At 38.6% G+C, this 20,555-nt stretch overlaps 1 protein-coding gene across 2 annotated transcripts; it reads left to right on the forward strand.

The window, feature by feature from the left end:
* Positions 1-256: 256 nt before the first annotated feature.
* On the forward strand, positions 257-20,555 carry LOC121528201 (carnitine O-palmitoyltransferase 1, liver isoform-like). 2 transcript variants are annotated; one of them, XM_041815496.1, is made up of 19 exons: positions 257-430; positions 5,642-5,787; positions 7,930-8,069; positions 8,258-8,429; positions 8,649-8,750; positions 9,126-9,263; positions 9,488-9,565; positions 9,933-10,040; positions 10,479-10,566; positions 13,351-13,546; positions 13,644-13,832; positions 13,923-14,028; positions 14,122-14,238; positions 14,863-15,027; positions 15,179-15,307; positions 17,354-17,509; positions 17,618-17,728; positions 17,816-17,908; positions 18,623-20,555. In XM_041815496.1, exons 2-19 carry the CDS (start codon positions 5,647-5,649, stop codon positions 18,746-18,748), a joined length of 2,355 nt encoding a protein of 784 aa, XP_041671430.1. In that variant the 5' UTR covers positions 257-430; positions 5,642-5,646; the 3' UTR covers positions 18,749-20,555. The 2 variants fall into 2 exon arrangements, with proteins under 2 accessions (XP_041671430.1, XP_041671431.1); XM_041815497.1 differs by lacking the exon at positions 10,479-10,566 and adding an exon at positions 10,884-10,968.

The following is a 20,555-nucleotide window of genomic DNA, read 5'->3' on the forward strand; positions in this document are numbered from 1 at the left end:
GGATTTTTTTTATCAGTGTTCAATGTCAATAGACAATGAAATGATAAAAGAAAAAAACTCTTCGACGTCCCCTACAGAGAAAAAAGCCGACGATTTTACGTCAAACACACAACCACCACATGAGTAAACACTAAAGTTTACCGTGCATTTAAATTTTTACCAGTTTCATGTTGACATAAGCTAACACACCTCTCCGCCCCTTGAACGTAACGGCTCAGACATCAGAGAACCATGTGTCACTGCATGATAGCGACATTTCTGACAGTATTTGAAGGCAGCATCATCTCCAGCCAGGCGAGCATCTGTAGTAACGGTACAGTTGTTCAGAGGAGGGCCGACCCTACTGTGGTAGACCAGGGGCGCACTGTCGACGATAGAAGTTAATGCTCGGTTTATGCAGTTCTCTGGAATTGGTGACCAACAACAGCAGGTATGCTTACATGATGCTGACAGCGTTGTGGCACGTGAGTGAAACAACACTCTTTGAAAGAGCGTTCAGTCTGTCTTTGGACATCCGTTCGTGCTAACTACATAATGGGCAGGGCGCTCTGCTAGCCAGCACTAGCAGCAGCTAGCGTTTAATATTTTTATACCGGCTGGAGTTAAAAATGCCAGCTAGTTTGCTCTTACGACCATTAATTGTATTGCTGCCTTATGAGCATGATAGCTATTATCAGCTATGCACCGACAGGTGCTAAAATACGTTATATGCGTTTTTAATGTTGAATATGTTGATGTTTCTGCTGCTAATTCAGACGTTTTCGCTCTGCTCACATCCCAACTGTCCGTTTATTTATGCTTTTATTTTTTTCCACTCAGCACGACGTGTAAGCTAGCTGTAACAACGCTTTATATTCCCCTTTGGCTCCTTGTACTGTCGGCTAACTTGCAATTCTATATTCTAATATTCAGTGTTAAGTTGCATACATTTGCTAATGCTTCCTTTGTAGAGTTTGTGTTTATATTTCTTTGTTGTGTAAGGACAAGAATGAGACAAGTAAACTGTTGTCATGGAAAGTGACTTACTACATGTTTTCAAATGACTATACTTGAGTGGCTTTTTGTCGTATATCTGCTTTTAAAGAAAATTTTATAATCTGAATTTACTTTTGCTAAAGTATATTCTGGGTAGGCATTGTACTTATTTTCACTTTAGAAAGCATCAAGTACTAAGTAAAGAATTAAGCACTTAAAGCACAAACCAGGAGGTCTAATCCCTAACCCTAACCAGGTTGGGAAATTAGCAGCGGTGGAAAAAGTACACAACTATTGTACTCAAGGATAAGTACAGTTACTTTGTTTAAATTTATTTGAGTAAAATTAAAAGTACTGGTCTACAAATCTACTCCAGTAAAAGTAAAAAGTATTTAATTTAAAGGTTGCTGTATTTACTGAGTAACTAAATAGGTGTTATACAGTAAAATATGATCTTTCCTTATTGGCAACAAGAGAATAAATCTTCAACCAGGATGATCAGGTAAAGTCACACCTCTAATGTCATAAAATAAAGAAAACTAACAGTGTTAATTCAACTTGTATTTAATCGAACACTTTCAAAGTGTCTATATTGTCCCACACTGCATAGTATAACTACACTTTTGATAGTGTTAAATATTTTACAATATGACAGAGCTGCAGTAATTCTTGATAATTTGTGGTAAGGTGGGTCTCAAAGGCAAGAACTTAGTAGATAGTCAATGCATAGTGATGAAGAATAAACACTGAGCGTCCTTTAGGAGCACCTAATGTCAGGCGGGAACTCTAACTCAATGGATAACTTAGCTCATGGTGCAAATGTGTCTCATATCATAATACATGAGTAAAAGATCCCAGGAATCACTGTACAAACAGTGGTTAAAATATCAGTGGCTGGTAGATTTTTAAATCCAGCAGCCAAAGTGGCAGGTAGGGGAAAAAGTTCATCTTCAACCCTGGCGTCAACTAAAATCATTACTAAAACCTTTTTTCCATGAATGAGATGAGACTAGCTAAAAATAAATATTTGTTGATAAAACTGTGATGAAAAGTAAGTTTAGTTTTTGTCACAGAGACTAGAACTAAACTAAATTGTTAGTGCTGGACTTTTGGACATTTAAAATCCAGAATATTTTTCCATTGAGCGTACAAGTATGTCAGTATTTTTATCAGTGCATGTTAAATCAATTAAAGTATTGATAATTAATTATTATGAGTGTTTTACAGCTATACTATTTTTACAATTTGGCTGATGAGATTATGGAAAAGAAAAGAAATGCTTTCAGCCAGAATAAAGACCAAAATAAAAGACTTTAAGTTGACTAAAATTGGTCCAACATGTTTTTGAGTTTTCGTCGACTAAAACTATAGTTAAAGGTTATAAATGACTAAAATGTGGCTAAAACTTGAAAACAGTTAATCCAAAGACTAAGACTAAAATGAAATTATAAAGGCTGCCAGTAGATTGGTTCTGATTACACAACAGTCAGTAGCACATAGAGATACTGATTTCACATTTTATCCCAAAACAGCTGTTGTATTTTACTTTAGGTTATGTCACACCTCATAATAAACAACTAGTTTGGAGATTATTATACCCTCTTGTTGTTTTTGCACATTACAGAGTGATCATATTTTACTGTACCGGTGCCTTGGGTAGCCAAAAGGAGCTACTCAGTACTGTGAGTAAATTTTGGATGAATGACTTTTTACCTTGGGTAGATTTATAGACCAGTAGTTTTATTTCTATCAGGTAAATTTTAACCAGAGTAACTGTACTTTTACCTGAGTACAATGGTATTGTACTTTTTTCACCTCTGACCATACACTACATCATTTGTAGGACTTAGCAACAAACTTAAATATTGGGCTCTTCTAGCTGCTAGTCTTGCTTTTCACATGCATCTCCTTTTGCAATCCAACCTATTGAAACACTGAGTATGGGTAAGACAGGGGCTTAGAGGTAAGCTACTTTAATGTTATGCACACTTTAAAAGTCAGGATGTAAAGAGTTTCACTTCTGATTATAAAATCCCCTCAAATGTTTAGAGTTAAGAGACTTATTGAAGCTTTAACATTGCAAGAACAATTTTGATTTGGAATTCAAAACTGTGTGTGACCAGGTTGAAGTCCTCCTGTTAAGTAAAAGTATTTTGAATAGGATTGCAGCAACAGGATGCCGGTGCTGTTATGGTGGAAGAGATTAGCGTAGATGCTGCTAAAACGCCAGTTTTATCAGAACTTGACATCTCTTTGTTAAAAGGAGAACAAAGAACAGCAGTGAGTTGTTTTCTTTTCAAAAACAACAAAAGTTGTGTACTGACATGTCTACAGATGCCATGGTTCGCGTTATGCAGTTCTGTATGGAGTTAATTCCTCGGTAGATGCGCATGCGCACCTCGGTAGCTGCAATGACGTCACGTGTTTTGTTGCTCTGATTGGCCTGTAAAGATGTGACAGACAGAATGTTCATCCAGTCACACTCCGAGTTTTTTTTCAAAGGCTCTTCCCTTTCCCAAATGCTGTATATCAGAGGTTTTCCAGATGGATGTGTGAAACAAATCCATCTGGCGTGTCAGGTTACGAAATTATGGCAGCTGAAGTCTTTTTATTTATTTATCATCATCCCTTCACTTCATAATGTGCTTTAAGGAATGAAATTTGTTAATTTTTTCAACCTAAAACTTTAGATTGTGTGTTTTAGGGACCAAAGTTCTGGTTTAAATTTCAGTTAAATGTCTGCATCGGTATCTGCTGAAACTCTTTGTAAATAACGGCATATAGAATATCAGCAAAACAACTGGAAACTGGAAAAAAAAGATCTCTTTCATGATATTCTAATTCACTGAGATGCACTCATTTCCTTTTTAGTTTTATTTTAGTTAGACATTACCACATTTGATTATTTGTATTCTGAATAAAGGAGTTCATTTAAAAGTTTTCCTTTTTTGCACTGAAGGTGATGTCATCTAGTATCCTCATTTACGCTGATGAGCTTCTGCAATATGTGTTCAAATTCTTTGACCTAATGATATTGGATTTGTTATTCTTTTGATCTTTTTCATTTCAGTCGTCATCTACTCTTCAGATGTTAGGAGCGTTTCTGAGGAGTTAACCTTTTACCCAGTGAACACAAACTTTGTTGGTGTCGCTCTGTCCCTGCTGAATGCCCTGAACTGAAGGAGCAGTGCTGATGTGCCTTCTGATGAGCTTTTTAACTTGTTTTAAGTCATTATGTCAAGCTTTAAAAAAACATGGTTGTGTCAGATGTGAGCAGGCTTTACAATTCGTAGCCTTTATTAATACCCTAATTAATTTATAATCTGTCCAAGCCTTATCAAAAATATCACTGCTAATCTCTCTTATTGTTTGGCAGCCTTTTCCAACACAGCTGTAACAACATGAGCTCTAAGGGAATTGGGAATCAAAGTTGCAGTCTAAGCTTTTTAATCATGCAGTTCACTCAAAGGGATATTGGTATTAAAATTCAGGAACTAGCATTTCATAGTGGGACTTCTCTGCTGTGAGCAGGTGTGTTTGTTTGTGTTGGCTCTAAATAAAAGAAGCTTTAATGTACCGTTAGCCGCAGACTCAACCTTTAAAGCAGAATGTCAATGGGACCTGAGGACGATGAGGGAATTGTCAGTGTGTTTGCCTATTTTAAACACACATTGCGAGCAGACGTGGCCTCAGCAGGGTTGCAGTCCAGCCGTGTCAGTGTGACTGAACCTCAGGGCATTATCCATAGCCTATTTGTGGAGGAAAATCAATTCCCTTTGTCAAGAGACGGCAGTTATTGCCTTAAACAAAAAAAATACACAATCACATTAGCATTCAGTCAGCACTTTCCCATCAAACTGTGTTGTTTTCAAGCTGACTTTGCATTTCAAAGAACTCAAAAAATAATGCTCTGTCTTTTTCAGCTCCTCTTTAAAGCACTCATGCACCACATTGATGTTTTAAAAAGACACAGAGAAAATTATGCAATTCATCATCAGTTTGATGAATCATCTGCGAGTCCCTTCACAGAGCTCACTACCACCAGGACTCGCTTTGCTGCAGAGTTTCACAGTGGTGGCAGTTTTTCACAAAGCCTAATGCATTGGCTGATTACATTATTTCTTTGTATTTCTTTATCATGTTACAGCTTGCATGCAGCTCCCAGTACCCTATGTTGAAGTGGGTCATTTGGTGGAATAATAAGCTGTTTAGAGGTTTATACAAGGACTGATCAGATGTGTTTCTTCATGCGATTATTATCTTCTAAATTTAAAGAGCATTGGTAGAAAGCTTGTGGCACATATCAGATCATTTACATTCCTGTTAATCTGAATGGCAGTTTGGCTGTAGGCTCATCCTGTTTGTTTACACTCCTGATAATGTACACCAGACATTTAAACGGGTTTGTTTGTACATGGAAACATGGTTGCTTTCAGCTGTAAGCAAATGTTAGTCTCTTAGCTCTGTCAGTATTTGTACAAGTTTATGTTTACACCTTAGGTAATTGCAGTTATATCATGTATATTGTGTAAGATGTTTGAGGTTTGACACTTGCCTGTAGGTTGTTTGCTGACTCTTTAAACTGACAGTTTACTTTTACTTTTTTCCTCTGTCACCTCATCTCTCTCTCTCTCCCCCTCTCTCTCATTCTCATCATTGTGCACAGTCATCATGGCAGAAGCCCACCAGGCCGTGGCCTTCCAGTTCACGGTCACCCCGGAGGGCATCGACCTGCAGCTGTCCCACCAGGCCCTCACTGAGATCTACCTTTCAGGTGTGCGCTCCTGGAAGAAACGCATCATCAGACTCAAGGTAAATCCTCTCTGGCTGTCACGCCTGTTTGGATGTTTAGTTTGTTTGTGCTTAGCCTTTGTCTCTGTCCCCAAACTGTCTATAATAATCTCAGTCAAACTCACAGTGTGCCACTTTCTCTAAGTTATTACTGCTTTCTCTTCTCTTTTCTGCACGTCAGCACTCGCATCTGAATCAGGGCTGCATGCTGAGGAATATCTCAAGTTTTTGATTTTTTTCAGTCAGCCTTTCTATGTAACAGTTTAATAATTTACTCATTCTTCTCTTTTTTTTACAGATTTATAGCATTTTTAATGAAGTATAATCTTTTCTAAAGGGCCCTCATGAAAACAAAAGCTTGTTATTATGAGTTATTCACTATTGTAGTGTGTGCGATCAATCTATAATAACTGTCACACATTACAATGAACTGTTTGTGTGTGGGTGTTACCTCTATTCAATCACTCATTCAGATTCAGAAGCAATGTGAAGAAAAAAAGCTAACTTGTGAAGTATATGTGAGAAAAAATTAGATCAATAAAAGGTTAGAGTCTCTGGAAAGTGATAAAAAATGAATTTATCTTAGGTTTTTTGTACGACAGATTACTGTGCTATTATCCACCAGGCTAAATTTCAGTCACAAAAGGCAGCTCTTATTATGAGAAATTAAAATATTCTATAATATAATATTCTCCTTTCATATTATTATAAGCCCACTTACATTTGTAGGAATGACTTTTTGCTTTACTTATGCAGAAACCAGCACCCCTGTTTCTGTAACAAACCGATGAGTAAGGGTTAAAGAGCATTGTCTTAGACAGCTGCTTGAAGCCTTCATTATCAGCGACACTGTTCACCTCAGTTTAGCAGGAAGCGTTGCTCAGGATCTCCTGATCCTGTTTATAAGTTGAGGGAAATTTTGACTTAACAGCATCACTCAGTGATGCTCTGTGTCAGGACAACACAGATGAAGTAAGCCAGCTGAGCCTAGCTGTTGTTGCTAACTGCTGATTAGCCTTGTGTCGTGTTTCGATGAAGATTGTGGTTGTTGTATTTACCAGTATTTACCTTGTGTATCGCACAGCTTGCATGATTAACTGCCAACTCCTGACTTTCAGAGTTTGAAGAAACCTGAAATAATCTAGTGTGTTGCTTTTATTCTTGCTGGCAGTAGATAAAAACTATGATCCACGTTACCTGGAGTGAGTTTCACCTCTTGCTTGTTTTGGTGTGAGAGCTGAGGCATGCGCTATATCATGCAGTTTCACGACTGCTGCCATCTGCTGGCTTTTTTGTTAACTGCACCATGGGGATGTATTACATATGTTAAAACTGCTGTAAAATCTGTATCGATACACGCATTGGTAAGGTGCATGTGATGATATATCGCCATATTGATTTTAGAGCACAGGCCTAATAGGACGTGGAAACTTTCATTTTCACAAACCTGGCAGACACAGACAGTGTCTTTTGTCAGATACTTCACTGAACTTCAGCATTGCGCAGAGAGCAGGGAGTTAACGGCTGCTGCTTTGAGAGAGACACAGTCACAGCCTGCTTCTTCTAATTATTCAGGATTAAAGACATGCAAGATAGTGCTTTATACAAACCTTTAGCAGGAAAAGATGTAGGTTCCTGATGCACCTGGTTCAAGTGACAAATGAGAGCGACCACCACATTTGCCCTAGATAAAATTAATCTCGTCCCAAAAGTGGTAAAAAAAAACTTCAGAGCAGTCTAAATTCAAAATTCAGTCCCACATTATTTTCTACATTTTCACATGTATACAGAAATTTAATTTCAAAATATCTAGCATGTTTAGAGACTCACCTGATTTTGCCTTACAGGGACTTATAGAAGAAACTAATCAAAATGGGTTGTTCCTAGACAACACAGTTCAAAGCTAGTTGGCAATGTCATGTTGGTTTGCTAAGAGCTTCTAATCTTGGTGCTCCCACAGCTAGCATTGGGTCTTCCTTGCAGGTTAAGGTCTAATGCTGTTTGTTTTTAAAGCAGTGGTTTAATCAATGCCACCTTAACCTGACACAGTCTTCATAAAACTTCATCTTCATTTACAACTTATCTGACCTAGAGCTAAATGAAGTGAAAAATTATTAGTACCTTTAAGTGTTCTGATTATAATCTCTTTTCTCATCCAAACAGAACAGTGTGATAACAGGAGTGTATCCTGCCAGTCCCTCCTCCTGGCTTTTTGTGGTCATAGCAATCTTGGCGACCATGTACACTCGCTCTGATCCCTCCATGGGACTCATAGCCAAGATACAGGAGCACCTGCCTGTCAGGTAACTCAACCTGAGGTTCTTTATTTATGTGGCTCAATAAATGTAAACCAGATTTATTTCACTTTTAATGTTTTTGGGAAATTTTACTTTAAATTTAGAAACATAGAAGTGGGGCAAAATATTCTTGTTTCATCCATCTTACTTACTTTTTCATTTGTTATCCTTCCTTTGACTCTGACTGTTTCCAGTCAGTCCATGAGTACCCAGTGCCAGACGCTGGTTTCAGCAGTGGTGTTCAGTACCATGCTCTGGCTCCTTCTTATCTTCACTATGCGCCTGTGCCTCAAGCAGCTCCTCTCCTACCACGGCTGGTTGTTTGAGCAGCATGGAAGGATGTCCAACACCACCAAAGTCTGGGTGGTCAGTGTCATATTTTCCTCTCCGAACAAACTTTTTCTCCCTAGTTCTGTGATTTTAACTTGTAAATTTCTTATTAAAATATCCATCCCTTACAAAAGATTTATATTAATATTTTTTGGGGAAAAATATTCTGTAACATTACTTTAAAAAGAAATAGAACAAAAAAAGGAGTTGTATTTATGTCCTCCCCGTTGCATTTTGATTGTGTTTCTCTTCCAGGCACTGGTGCGGATCTTTTCTGGCAGGAAGCCTCTGCTCTACAGCTACCAGGGGTCGCTGCCAAACCTGCCTGTGCCGGCCATCAAGGACACAGTGAAGAGGGTGAGAAGTCACAGGAAGCAGAGGAAATGACCACACGCTGATTTCCAACCATGAAACAGATGGATCTCTTTATCACATTCATCATTTTGCTGCCTCTATTGCACCAAATCTGCTGTGTTGTCGTCTGAATTTTGTTGTGTATTCTGTTTAAACACTTGATTTAAAAAAAAACTCTGTTTCTAACCTTCTGAACTGAGATATATTCAGATTGGTCTAGATGTAATGGGAAAAAAATATTTTTACTGTGGGTGTTAATTTATGTTAATCCATTGGTTGTGAACCTTCTGCTTGGGTTCTGTGATTATCAAACCACATTATTTTGCTTTAATTCTTAGATTTCATGTGATTGTTTTTGTTTATTTGTTTGCTTTTTAGTACCTGGAATCCATGCGGCCACTATTGGACGATGAAAAGTATGAACGCATGGCCAAGCTGGCGTCAGAGTTTGAGAGCAGCCTTGGTAAGCGCCTGCAATGGTACCTCAAGCTCAAAGCTCTCTGGGCCTCCAACTATGTAAGTGTCTGACCACAACGCTCCTGTTCAGTGTAGCCAAACGTCACTTTAATGTCCAAAAGCAAAGCATTCCTAGAGAAATCTAAAATTCCATTAACAATGTATATCTTTGTGAGGTCGTGATGTTTGAATAATTTACCTTTTCTGAATATGTGAGTGATTAAGAGCAGGCAACATTAGCGTTCTCTCTAAATGTTATATGTGTTTGTTCTTGAACTCTTCAGGTCAGTGACTGGTGGGAGGAATATGTATATCTGCGTGGACGAAGTCCAATAATGGTCAACAGTAACTATTATGGCATGGTATGTAAACCTTTTAATCTGTTATTGTCCTCACTGTGGGTTGAGCGAGTCTAATGTTGGACATGTCGACTGAACATGGCCTTGAGGGCTAATTTATTCAGTTTAATTGGCTTTGAGATGTTTAAGGCTATTTTTCACACCGTATGTGGGCATTTGTTTTTCACAAGTAGACATTAAAAAACAATATTTTGTTGTTTCTGTCTGTTAGAAGGAGAGGTATTGTTTTTAGAGTTTAGTTAGCCCAGTAAATTTTCTCTGTCAAATATATTAAGAAAAAAATACAGATTAAGAAGATAATTGCCCTATAATTCTGTTTGATCAATATTCAGTCATATTTATTTTGCCTTCATGTTTTTCGTCTCTCCAGGATTTCTTACATGTGACTCCCACACCCATCCAGGCAGCCCGAGCTGGAAACACCATTCATGGTTTCTTCTTATATCGACGTAAACTCAACAGAGAAGAGCTCCAACCTGTGAGTTCAGATGGCAGTCAGCTGGAGGCATTCATTATTCATGTCTCTTTGCTATGGCAACAGGAGACGTGTCAATGAAAATATGTCAGATTTGATAACAGTATTTCATTGAACATTGAAATGTTAATGATATTAAAAGTAATCACATTGTTATAGCAATGAATGAGGTTTTGTCTGGACTGTGTGAGCACCATTAGTGTTTGTGCCATAGATGTTGGTGATTATTGCATGTTCATCACATTTTTTGCCCCCATGTTTTCATACCATTCTCATCTCTTTCCCTTGTTTTTGTACCCCTCATTTTTGCTTGCTTGATTCCTTATTTACCTTCTTGTTTGGTCTCTAATATATTTTTTTTTCATCCCTCCCTCTCTTTACTCAACGCTTTTCCTCCACCGCTCTCCTCTTCGGCCTCACCTTCCCCTGTCCCTACCTTAGATTCTTGTCCCCGGCACTTCCATTCCTCTGTGTTCAGCTCAGTGTGAGCGGCTGTTCAACACCACACGCACTCCTGGAGAGGAGACCGGTAAAGAGACTGACACAAACACACACATGATAGAAAAGACAGTGTGCGTGTTTTGTCTGAGTCATGATATGTCTGCTGTACAGCACATCCTGTCTCCTCTCATCTGTCTGTGCTCACCTCCTATTTTCATCTCAGGTTTGTCTGGGTTTCTAAATAATGTCTATTTTCTTCTGCCCACACATTCCTCATCGTTTTTGCCCCCTTTTTCCTGCTTCTCTTTCTATTTCATCCCAACTTTATTCTGTATTTTCTATCCTTCTTCTTTGTCTCTCCCTCCTGTTTTGTGGCACTGGCCCATTCTTCTTCCTCCTGCTCAGTTGTTGTTGAGGTCTGCAGTTCCTTGCTGTTCCTATCAGTTTGAGCGGATGTTTGACACTTGTCGAATCCCAGGAACAATAACAGGTAGTAGTTTGAAATCTCTCTGTTTCAAACCAGTACGATAAGAACAGGAATGTCCTGGAAATGTGTATATTATCAGTGAATTAAGGAACTTTTAACTGGTGATACATCACTGTATCATATAAAGGTAACATTATTTACCGATTGTTCCTATGAGCATGTCTGTTATCTTATGCATATGCACACTTGAAACATTTCTGGAGAATTGTGCACAGTCTGCCCAAGTTTTTATTCACACGTTCCTACCAGGGTGTGAAGTTACCCGGGCTTAAAGGGAGAGAAAGTGGCTCTCAGAGGGCAGGGCCCAATGTAAAACACAATGTAGTAGTAAAGTCTACAAGTCAATTATGTCCTCAATTCCAAAAAATTTGGAACGCTGAGTGTGTAAATAAAAACAAAATGCAGTGATTTGCATCATGTATGCTATTTTATTCACAGAGGACATAAACAACATTTTAGATAATGAAACTGAGACATTTTACCATTTCATGAAAAATATTTGCTCATTTCGAATTTGATGGCAGCAACACATCTAAAAAAGTAGGGGTAGGGCAATAAAAGGCTGGAAAAGTAAGTGGTACTAATGAAAAACAGCTGGAAGTGCATTTTGCAACTAATTATGTTAATTGGCAACAGGTCAGTACCAAGGCTGGGTATAAAAGGAGCATTTTAGAGAAGCACAGTCTCTAAAAGTAAAGATGGGCAGAGGTTCACCGATCTGCAAAACACTGCGTCTAAAAATTGTGTATCAATTTCAGAGAAACGTTCAATGTAAGATTGTGAAGACTTTGAATATCCCACCATCTACAGAGCATGATATCATTGAAATATTCAGAGATTCTGCACTGGAAATCACTGCATGGGCTCAGGAACACTTCCAGATATAATTTTCTGTCAACACAAGCTTGTCCACAAATGCAAGTTGAAGCTGTATCATGCAAAGAAGAAGCCATATGTGAAGACTATCTAGAAACAACTGTCTTCTCTGGGCCAAAGCTCATTTTAAATGGACTAAAGCAAAATGGAAAACTGTCCTGTGGTCAGATTTGAAATTCTTTTTGGAAACCTTGGATACAGTGTCCGTATACTACAGAGGAGGGACCCTTCAGTTTATTATGAATGCATCTCTGATAGTATGGGGTTGCATTAGTGCCTATGCCGTGGGCGGCTGGAAAGGCACCATCAATGCTAAGAAAGTATATAAAGGTCTTAAAGCAACATATGCTCCTACCCAGGCAACAACTTTTTCAAAGAAGGCCTCCATATTTCAGCAAGACAATGCTTAAACACATACTGCATCCATCACAACAGCATGGCTTCACAGTAGCAGAGTCTCAATGTTGAATCGCCTGTCTTCTGTAAAGACCTTTTACCAGTAGAAAACATTTAGAGCATCATAAAACAACAAAAAAAAAACCTGCAAGAAAACCTGTTACTGCTGAGCAGCTAGAATCCTACGTCAGACAAGAATGGGACGACTTTCTTTTCTCAACAGCCCAGCAACTGGTCTCCTCACTTCCCAGACATTTACAGACTTTTGTTAAAAGAAGAACAGATATTACACGGTGGTAAACGTGGCCCTGGTTCTACTTCTGCCATCAAACTCATGAAATGGTCTTAGATTCAACATCTGGCATGTTGTCTATGTTCTGTTGTGAATAGAGTATGAGTTTATATGATAGAGAGAGAAGGGTGAGTGCTGCAAGGGGTCAAAAATGTTGGTTAAAATATAACTGGGATCAGGTACTCTTCAGGATGGATGGACAAACTTTGAACAGCAAACAATTAAATAATGACTTGAGAGATTATTTGCAAATATAGTCCATGGCAGTCAGAACAGAAAAACCGGGACACTCTGATGTGATAAAAAATCCTTAATTTAACAGTGATGTCCATGGGTTTCGACTCACCACAGGTCTTCATCAGGACATAATAAAGCTCTGTCTCCTTTTTATATGATTTGATGAGAAGAGTCAGATCACAAAACAACCCTAAATTCCTATGTCCTCCCACTTAACTTATGATTACCATTCTTGCAACAGCTGCTAAGTTGTTTAAAAATGTTATGAGGAACAAAAGCCCTACTTTTGTTGGAGAAAATGAAACTAATTCACAGAATATACCCTGGTAAATCTCAAAATGTGTTCAGATTATTCTTTTCAAGCTTTCGGAGGATTAAGAAGGCCAATGAGATGATTTGTACATCTGAGAAGCAGATTTCAATTATTTAATCCAATTCAGGTTTTGAAAAAAACCCAAGGGCAAGGCTTATGATTGTCTTTAACCCTAACCCTGTTTTTGTGCTTGTATGATTTGTCTTTGTTTAGGTAAGTTAAAGCATTTTTTGTGTTTTCCTGAGGCTTTTTTTTCTTATGTTGTTCAAAGACACCGTGCAGCACTGGCAGGACAGTGACTACATCGCTGTTTACCACAGAGGGCGCTACTTCCGCCTAAAAGTATATCAGGCTGGCAGACTTTTATGCCCCAGAGAGATTGAATTCCAGATCCAGAGGATCCTCGACGACCCGTCACCTCCCTGTGAAGGAGAGGCACATCTGGGAGCACTGACCGCTGGAGACAGGTCAGTGTCATGTGACAAATGTGAATAAATCAGATGGAACTTACAGCACACAGAATCTGAAGCAAAATGTATGATTTTCTTTTGAAATATTTTCTAGAACTCCATGGGCTAAGGCCAGAGAGAAGTATTTCAGCAGTGGGCTGAATAAACGCTCTCTGGACTGTATAGAGAAAGCCGCTTTCTTTGTGTGCCTGGATGATGACGAACAGGGCGTGATTGGAGATGACCCAGTAGCTAGCTTAGACCGCTACGCTAAATCATTGCTGCATGGGAAGTGTTATGACAGGTAACTTAAGAAACTGAACACTTTCTTGTGAATTCATAATAAGGGAACTGCTTTTTGAAGTTGTTTTATCGGTGTAATTATTTCCCGTAGATGGTTTGACAAGTCCTTCTCAGTCGTCTACTTCAAGAATGGAAAGACTGGCGTCAACGGAGAGCACTCGTGGGCGGATGCCCCCGTGTTAGCACACTTATGGGAGGTCAGAAAGTGAAAGAAAAGTGTGATGCTCATTTATGTTTAATGAATCTAAGAAGAGGCCTTTACCTTTGTGTGTTACTGTGTGTTTATACAGACCACGTTGGCTACCGACTGTTTCCATCTTGGCTACAACTCAGAGGGTCACTGCAAAGGAGAAGTAGATTCATCTTTACCACGGCCACAGAAGCTGAACTGGGAAATCCCTCCAGAGGTAAGCTGTCAGCTCACACATTTTCCTTTATTCCTTAACTCCTTTTGTCATTTTAGGAGAAATCATATTTTTACAGGCAGATAATTTACCCCTGAAAAAGGCAAATGTACTTTTATCACTTGATAATGTCATTTTATTGAATTTAGAGCTAAAGCTCAGCTCTAGCCTGATTTTTACATTTGATGGTGTGGTTCAAAAAGTCTAATTAAAAGCTGTGATGATTCCTGTATAAGGGCAAGTTTTGCCTTTCTTGTAGAATTACATAAATTATGATGGAAAAAGTTCAGTTGAGGGACTCTGCTAGAATGCTAGAAGCTCACAGTCAGGGTGGAGAATATGAGATCTGCCAGGAAATACCTTTTCTTTGAATATGAAGTTAACAAGGCTTTTGCAGAGCTGCTGCAACTTCTCATTAGTCGTCCACACAGACGAGTTCAACAATCATTAACTCAAGTAAAGACAAACAAAAGGCATATGTGTGTCATATTACCTGGAAACCCATATTATATACTCTTTAAAAGGCTGACTGCTCACTAAAAAGCCAAAATAAAGCGGCTTGTTTTATGGCAGTGAAACTGCATCTCATTCCTGCTGATGTGAACTGTTTTAATTTATCCATCTCAGTGCGAGGAGCAGATTTCTCATTCTCTGGAAGTGGCCCAGGCCCTGGCAGACGACATAGACTTCCACGTTTTCGTCTTCAGAGACTTTGGCAAAGGAAAGATCAAGAAGTGCAAAGTCAGCCCAGATGCCTTCATTCAGATTGCAATTCAACTAGCTTATTACAGGGTGAGTGTCGCTGTCTAAAATGTTTATACATTACATTTAAATCCACATTAGAATGATCAAAAGGTGGGCAGACAAACTGCTGCTCTGGCTCTGCACTCTGCACATGTGACAGCTGAGCTGAAAGAACTATTTTTGTGTTTTTTTGCTCCAGTACCGGGGAACGTTTTGTTTGACATACGAAGCCTCCATGACTCGTCTGTTCAGGGAGGGCAGGACTGAGACAGTTCGTTCCTGCACCAGTGAGAGCAGTGCCTTCGTCCGAGCGCTGGAAGATGGAGAGGTGAGTCCATGAAAACTGTATCCCAGTTTTCATCTTTTTTCTGTGCCTTTTTTGAGGACATTTTGATTAAGTACATAATGGTTTCAAGCACTTGTATGCTTCCAACTTAACTGATTTGTAGTAGTATTTTTAATTTATGGAAGACGTGTCAAACAAAGTTCAGTTTACACCAGAGACACTCTTAAAGAAACAGTCCAATACACTGTGATATAAACAGTCATGCCTTTGTCATCTTAATGTTGTGGTCAAAATGAAAAAAAAATTCAGGTTTTATCCTGTATCCCTTGAATCAATTTCAAGTTTTCCATCATAAAGACTTTACTTGGGTGATGTCCTTTGAATAATTATATTAAGACAATATTAGGTAGAAATTGTATTCATTAAAAAAATATGATGAAAACAGTCTTGCTGGTGTGGAGTCAGCATAACAAACACATAGAGGACAATAGAAAGATATGTTGAGCTATTTTTGTCGAGAAACTTATTGTAAAAGTTTACTCACATCCATAAATGTGTGACTTGATCCATAGCTATGCACATCCACTGATACATACACAGACCTACAAATTAACACAATGATTTGCAAATATGTGGAGCGGTTTGTAAGTGTGTACATAGTTATTGATTATTGAGAAGTCGGAGTATTTTTGCTGCCTCTTTACACGCGACCTTTGCAATACTTCTGCTGCAACAAATCTGCAAACGTGTAACACAATCTGCAAATTCTTGTGGCAAGGGTTGTATCGCCTTGAGCTCAGGCTCTCGGGCTTACCACATCTCATGTCTCGTCCATCCAGACCCTACAATATCTGTTTATGAAATTGAGCATAAAGTGTTTGTTCAGGCCAGAGTTGAGCGCTGCCATAATTGAGATCAGCTGATCTCATTTAGCCCTCATCAGCTAACAGCCATCTGATTTGCTCTAAGCGTGCTATTGGCTAATCCCTCTCATGCTGCCTTATTTGAACTGCTCTTACCTGGTTATGTTCTGCCAAGCTTCTCTTGCAGCCCTCCTCCACCCCAGCTCCTCCTTCGTTCTGACTTCTGACTTAACCAGAGTCATTGTCTCTGATGTCTGCTCTGCTCTGGGTTTTTTGCTGCATGTCTCGTTGCCTTATGCCTTCCCTATCGGCATAGTAAGAGCAGGAACACATGTTGTTCCTGCTTAATGCTTTCACACCACCAAATATAAATAACAGCATAAGTATTCATTATTAACTGCTAATAAAGAAAAAATTATAGCTGCAAATCATGTGTTTCTTGACAAAGTGGTCCTGATTGAAATAGTGTTTCACTGTTTTGTTTACATGCATGGCTTTGAGGCTCTGAATGAAAAAAGCTGTAAAAAAATTAAAAAAATTTAAAAAAAAATAAATAAATAAAAGGCCCTACTAGCCTATTTCCTAGTTGTTCCAGAGTTCTTTGTGCAGTGAAGATGCAGGCAATACAAATGAATGTGTGGGATTGATAACTAGCTAAGAGGCTGGTGCTTGGCTACCCCTTCTTAAATAGAGGAATGATTTCACTCCAACCAATACCCCAAAAGGTTAAATTGCTAAATAGTTTATCACTGTTTCATTTAGATGTTTAGGACAAGATAGGGAATATAAATATAGTAAAAAAAATAGTATTGTTGTGACTTTTTTCAAGATGCAACTCTTATGCACCCTTTAAAGCTTTAATAATAGACATAAACGGGTTTTATGAGTTTCCACTACGTCATCTGTGTTGAAAAAAACTGACTTGTACACCTTCCAATGTTAATCCCTTAAAAGCTCTTTCCCACCTAATTAATTTGACCAGAGGTTCAATTACATGTTTTTTTAAGGCTTTTACATCACACAGACTACAAATTAATCTGAATATTCGTTTGCCAGACCCTAAATCTGCTTATACTTGATTTAAGAAATATCATTCATCAGAATTAAGGCAGAGAATAATTGTTGATTATATGATCAAAATGTGAAAAGCTCTCTGTGAGATGTTCTTTGCCTTTTTTCTCTCTTGATATGCCAAGCAGTCTTACCTCTTGTTTATCTCCACCAGGCTGCAGATGTGTGCAGGCGTTTATTCCGCGCTGCGTCAGAGAAGCACCAACATCTTTACCGCATGGCAATGACAGGAAGAGGCATCGACAGACACTTCTTCTGTCTTTACGTACTGTCCAAATATCTCCGTGTGGAGTCTCCTTTCTTGAATGAGGTGAAACCGAGAATACCCTGCTTGGTTTATCTTTTTAAAGCTGTTTGATTAGGCTCATCTATTAGCCACTACAGCAAACTTATGCTTGTTTTCTTGTGCATATCTCAGGTGCTGTCGGAGCCGTGGCGTCTGTCTACCAGTCAGACTGCCATGCAGGTGCAGCTGTTTGACTTGGCTAACCATCCAGAGTACATCTCCTGTGGAGGGGGCTTTGGACCGGTCAGTGCTCTCCTCCATTTTTACATTTATGTGTGTTCTGAAATTCACCAGTCAGCCATGTTTATAAACAGCATACTCCTCTTTCAGGTGGCTGATGACGGTTATGGGGTTTCCTACAGCATTTGTGGAGAGAACAGGATTAACTTCCACATCTCCTGCAAGCACTCATGTCCAGACACTGTGAGTCTGCTATTTCTTAACAGTTTCACTGTTGTCTGTGATTGTGTGTGGGGGGGGTGTCTTTCTTTCTTTCATTTTTAAAGATTTATTTTGGGGGTTTTTACTGGAGAGATAGGACAGTGGATAGAGTTGTAAAACCAGGGGCTACAGCTTTTCCATATGGGGCATGCAAACTAGCCACTAGATCACCAGAAGGGGTTTTTGATTAAAAATACATATTTATAAAGAACATTGCACATTAAATAAGTGGTCAGACCAGCAGCAAATTAAGTTTTTGTTGCTTTAGTGGGCAAGAGAATTACAGTTATCATAGCAGGACTGGTTATACGAGTGTTCCCTTAAAGCCATGAGACAAAAGATGAAGAAAATCTACTTTTTAAAGTCTGTAAAACCTGTGATTTTATTGAACATTGCCAGATTTTTCATTAAAAAGTCCATGAAACTCCCCCACATATTTATTAAACTGCAGACATTTCCTGTTAGAGACAGAAATCTGTCAGTGTAAAGCCACTGTTCTTTGTGAGAAACTTTTTGGTTCCCAGGATGCACAGCTACAGTAAACAAAGGGTCTTTACTTTTTTATTTGGCTAATCCCATCAAGAAGCTCCTGAAAAAATACTTTTGACCTTTTCTTTCCTATAAGCAGTGGAAAATCTGTTTAAAAGTACTGTTATTCCCTCCCAGTACCATTCACTTCCTGTGTTTCTCCTCCAGGATGCTCATGAGTTTGGTGCTGAGCTGATTAAAGCTCTACACGATCTGCTAAAGCTGCTGAGCCCAAACCAGAACCAGTCCAACAAGACAGAGGAGAAACCGCCTGAGGTCAAAAAAGACCTGTAGGCATTCACTCAGGGAAAAGGAAGCTGGAGGGAAGGTGTGCAAGCATTAATGTGACACTAGGAAGTAAGGAAAGACGTTTTTAAAGAGTTTAAAGCCTTCCAGACGACATGCAATGGACAGCTCAATGAGAAACTGATATGAAGAAGATTTATTTTACAGAGTTACATCTGTATGTGTGTTTATAAAAGGTATGTGAGAGGAAAAAGGTCCACAAAGGAATAAAATCAAGAGATTTGATTTTTGTGGAAGCCCATTTATGCCAGTGTAATAAAAGCGGGAAAATAATGATTGCATTTTTAACTCAGTATCCTAACCGGTTTTGAAACTTTCTCGAAATAATGAGCACATTATTTAGATGGTCTGACAGTCAGGGATTCGATCCCCAGCCCCTGAAGTCACAAATTCATGTGTTCTTGGACCTGAATTTGCTCCCGCTGCTGCACCAGTGGCATGTAAATGTGTGTGAATAGAATAAGTGAATAGTGAATAGAGGCGTCCCAAATCAGCACACTTTTAGACATCACAATTTCAATCTGAAAAAAGACAAACACACACAGCCTCTATGTCACTTATCATTAACTAGCTGCCCCACAAAGCTCCCCATCTGGCTCCCAAAAGATAAGTGAATTCAGAAAATGTGAGAAGGAAAGAGGATGTTGTGGTTTTAGGGTAAATTTTGTCTTTAAATCCCTACAGCTATCAAATCAACCCCAAAATGATCAGGATTGCAACAGTTTTATCAGGAATTACTTCATGTTTCATCCACCTGTCTGATTAAATCTGCAGTTTCCTGTGTCAACTTTCACTTCAGGTTCATGTAATTTTTCATATTTTCTCAATATTTGGAGAAAGTTTTGCATTATACCTGACAAGAACTGACAGCATTTGCATACATGGTCCTCCAAATATAATCAATAAGGTACAATTTATTTGTTTACTTTGGTTTTAGCCATCAAATTATTGATCAAATGTGTTCATGAACCTCAAATGTTAAAGTTATCACTGTGGTACGGTGTTGATTTTATAAACAGGCCAGGAACTGCACCAGCACAAAAGCTGATGGAAATTATTCCTATTAAGTCACCATAAGATTTTATTTTCATTAAAAATCAAGTGAAGATTATTTGATTTTACACATTGGTGTCTCAATTTCATTAGTTTTAAATGCAGTTGAGAGTGTAAAACATTCTGAGTTTTGTGAAGAAAATGAGCTCCACTGTTGAGTTGACTGAATTCCTCCATCTGAAGATAACATTGCTGTAACAGTGTCACCAGGTATTTACGCATCTGGGGAGTCTGTGACTCCTCAGTGTCCATTTTTCACATTTAGATCTGCTTTCTACAACAACATGATTGTAATGCTGTGCAGAGAGTGACTATGCTCTATTTCATTCTTAAGTTTGACTGCTATTATTCTCAGTGCCAAATCAGCCAGAAAATAACTTTTAATTTATTTTTACAAACATATTTAAACTGTAAATAGCAACAAGAGTTTAGTTGTCCAGTAACATGTTTCACTGCCTTCTTTTAATCTGTTTTTTATTTTCATCACTGTGTTATTTAACAAGCACCCTAACAATGCAAGCTTTATTTATGAAAATCAGTCTGAGCCGTGCTGCAGATCAGATGTTGATCAAATTTAATGTGACATTTTGTAGCTTTGTAGCATCTGATTTTAAGGATGGTGTTTGAGCAGTGATGCAGATTCCTCTGTTTCTCTCCTTTACCTGTTGCCTTTATTGTTTTCACTCCACATCAGTTGAGCTTGTCTCATTGTGTTGCCTTTTTAATGAAATATAACGAAGGA

The sequence above is a fragment of the Cheilinus undulatus genome, linkage group 20, assembly GCF_018320785.1.
Source record: "Cheilinus undulatus linkage group 20, ASM1832078v1, whole genome shotgun sequence".
NCBI lineage: Eukaryota > Metazoa > Chordata > Actinopteri > Labriformes > Labridae > Cheilinus > Cheilinus undulatus.

Bases quoted from the DNA above. Each gene is read 5' to 3' on its own strand.
- LOC121528201 (XM_041815496.1), top strand. From the start codon at position 5,647: ATGGCAGAAGCCCACCAGGCCGTGGCCTTCCAGTTCACGGTCACCCCG. The intron at 13,547-13,643 runs GTCAGTGTCATG...AATATTTTCTAG, and splicing joins GCACTGACCGCTGGAGACAG to AACTCCATGGGCTAAGGCCA. The intron at 15,028-15,178 runs GTGAGTGTCGCT...TTTTTGCTCCAG, and splicing joins TTCAACTAGCTTATTACAGG to TACCGGGGAACGTTTTGTTT.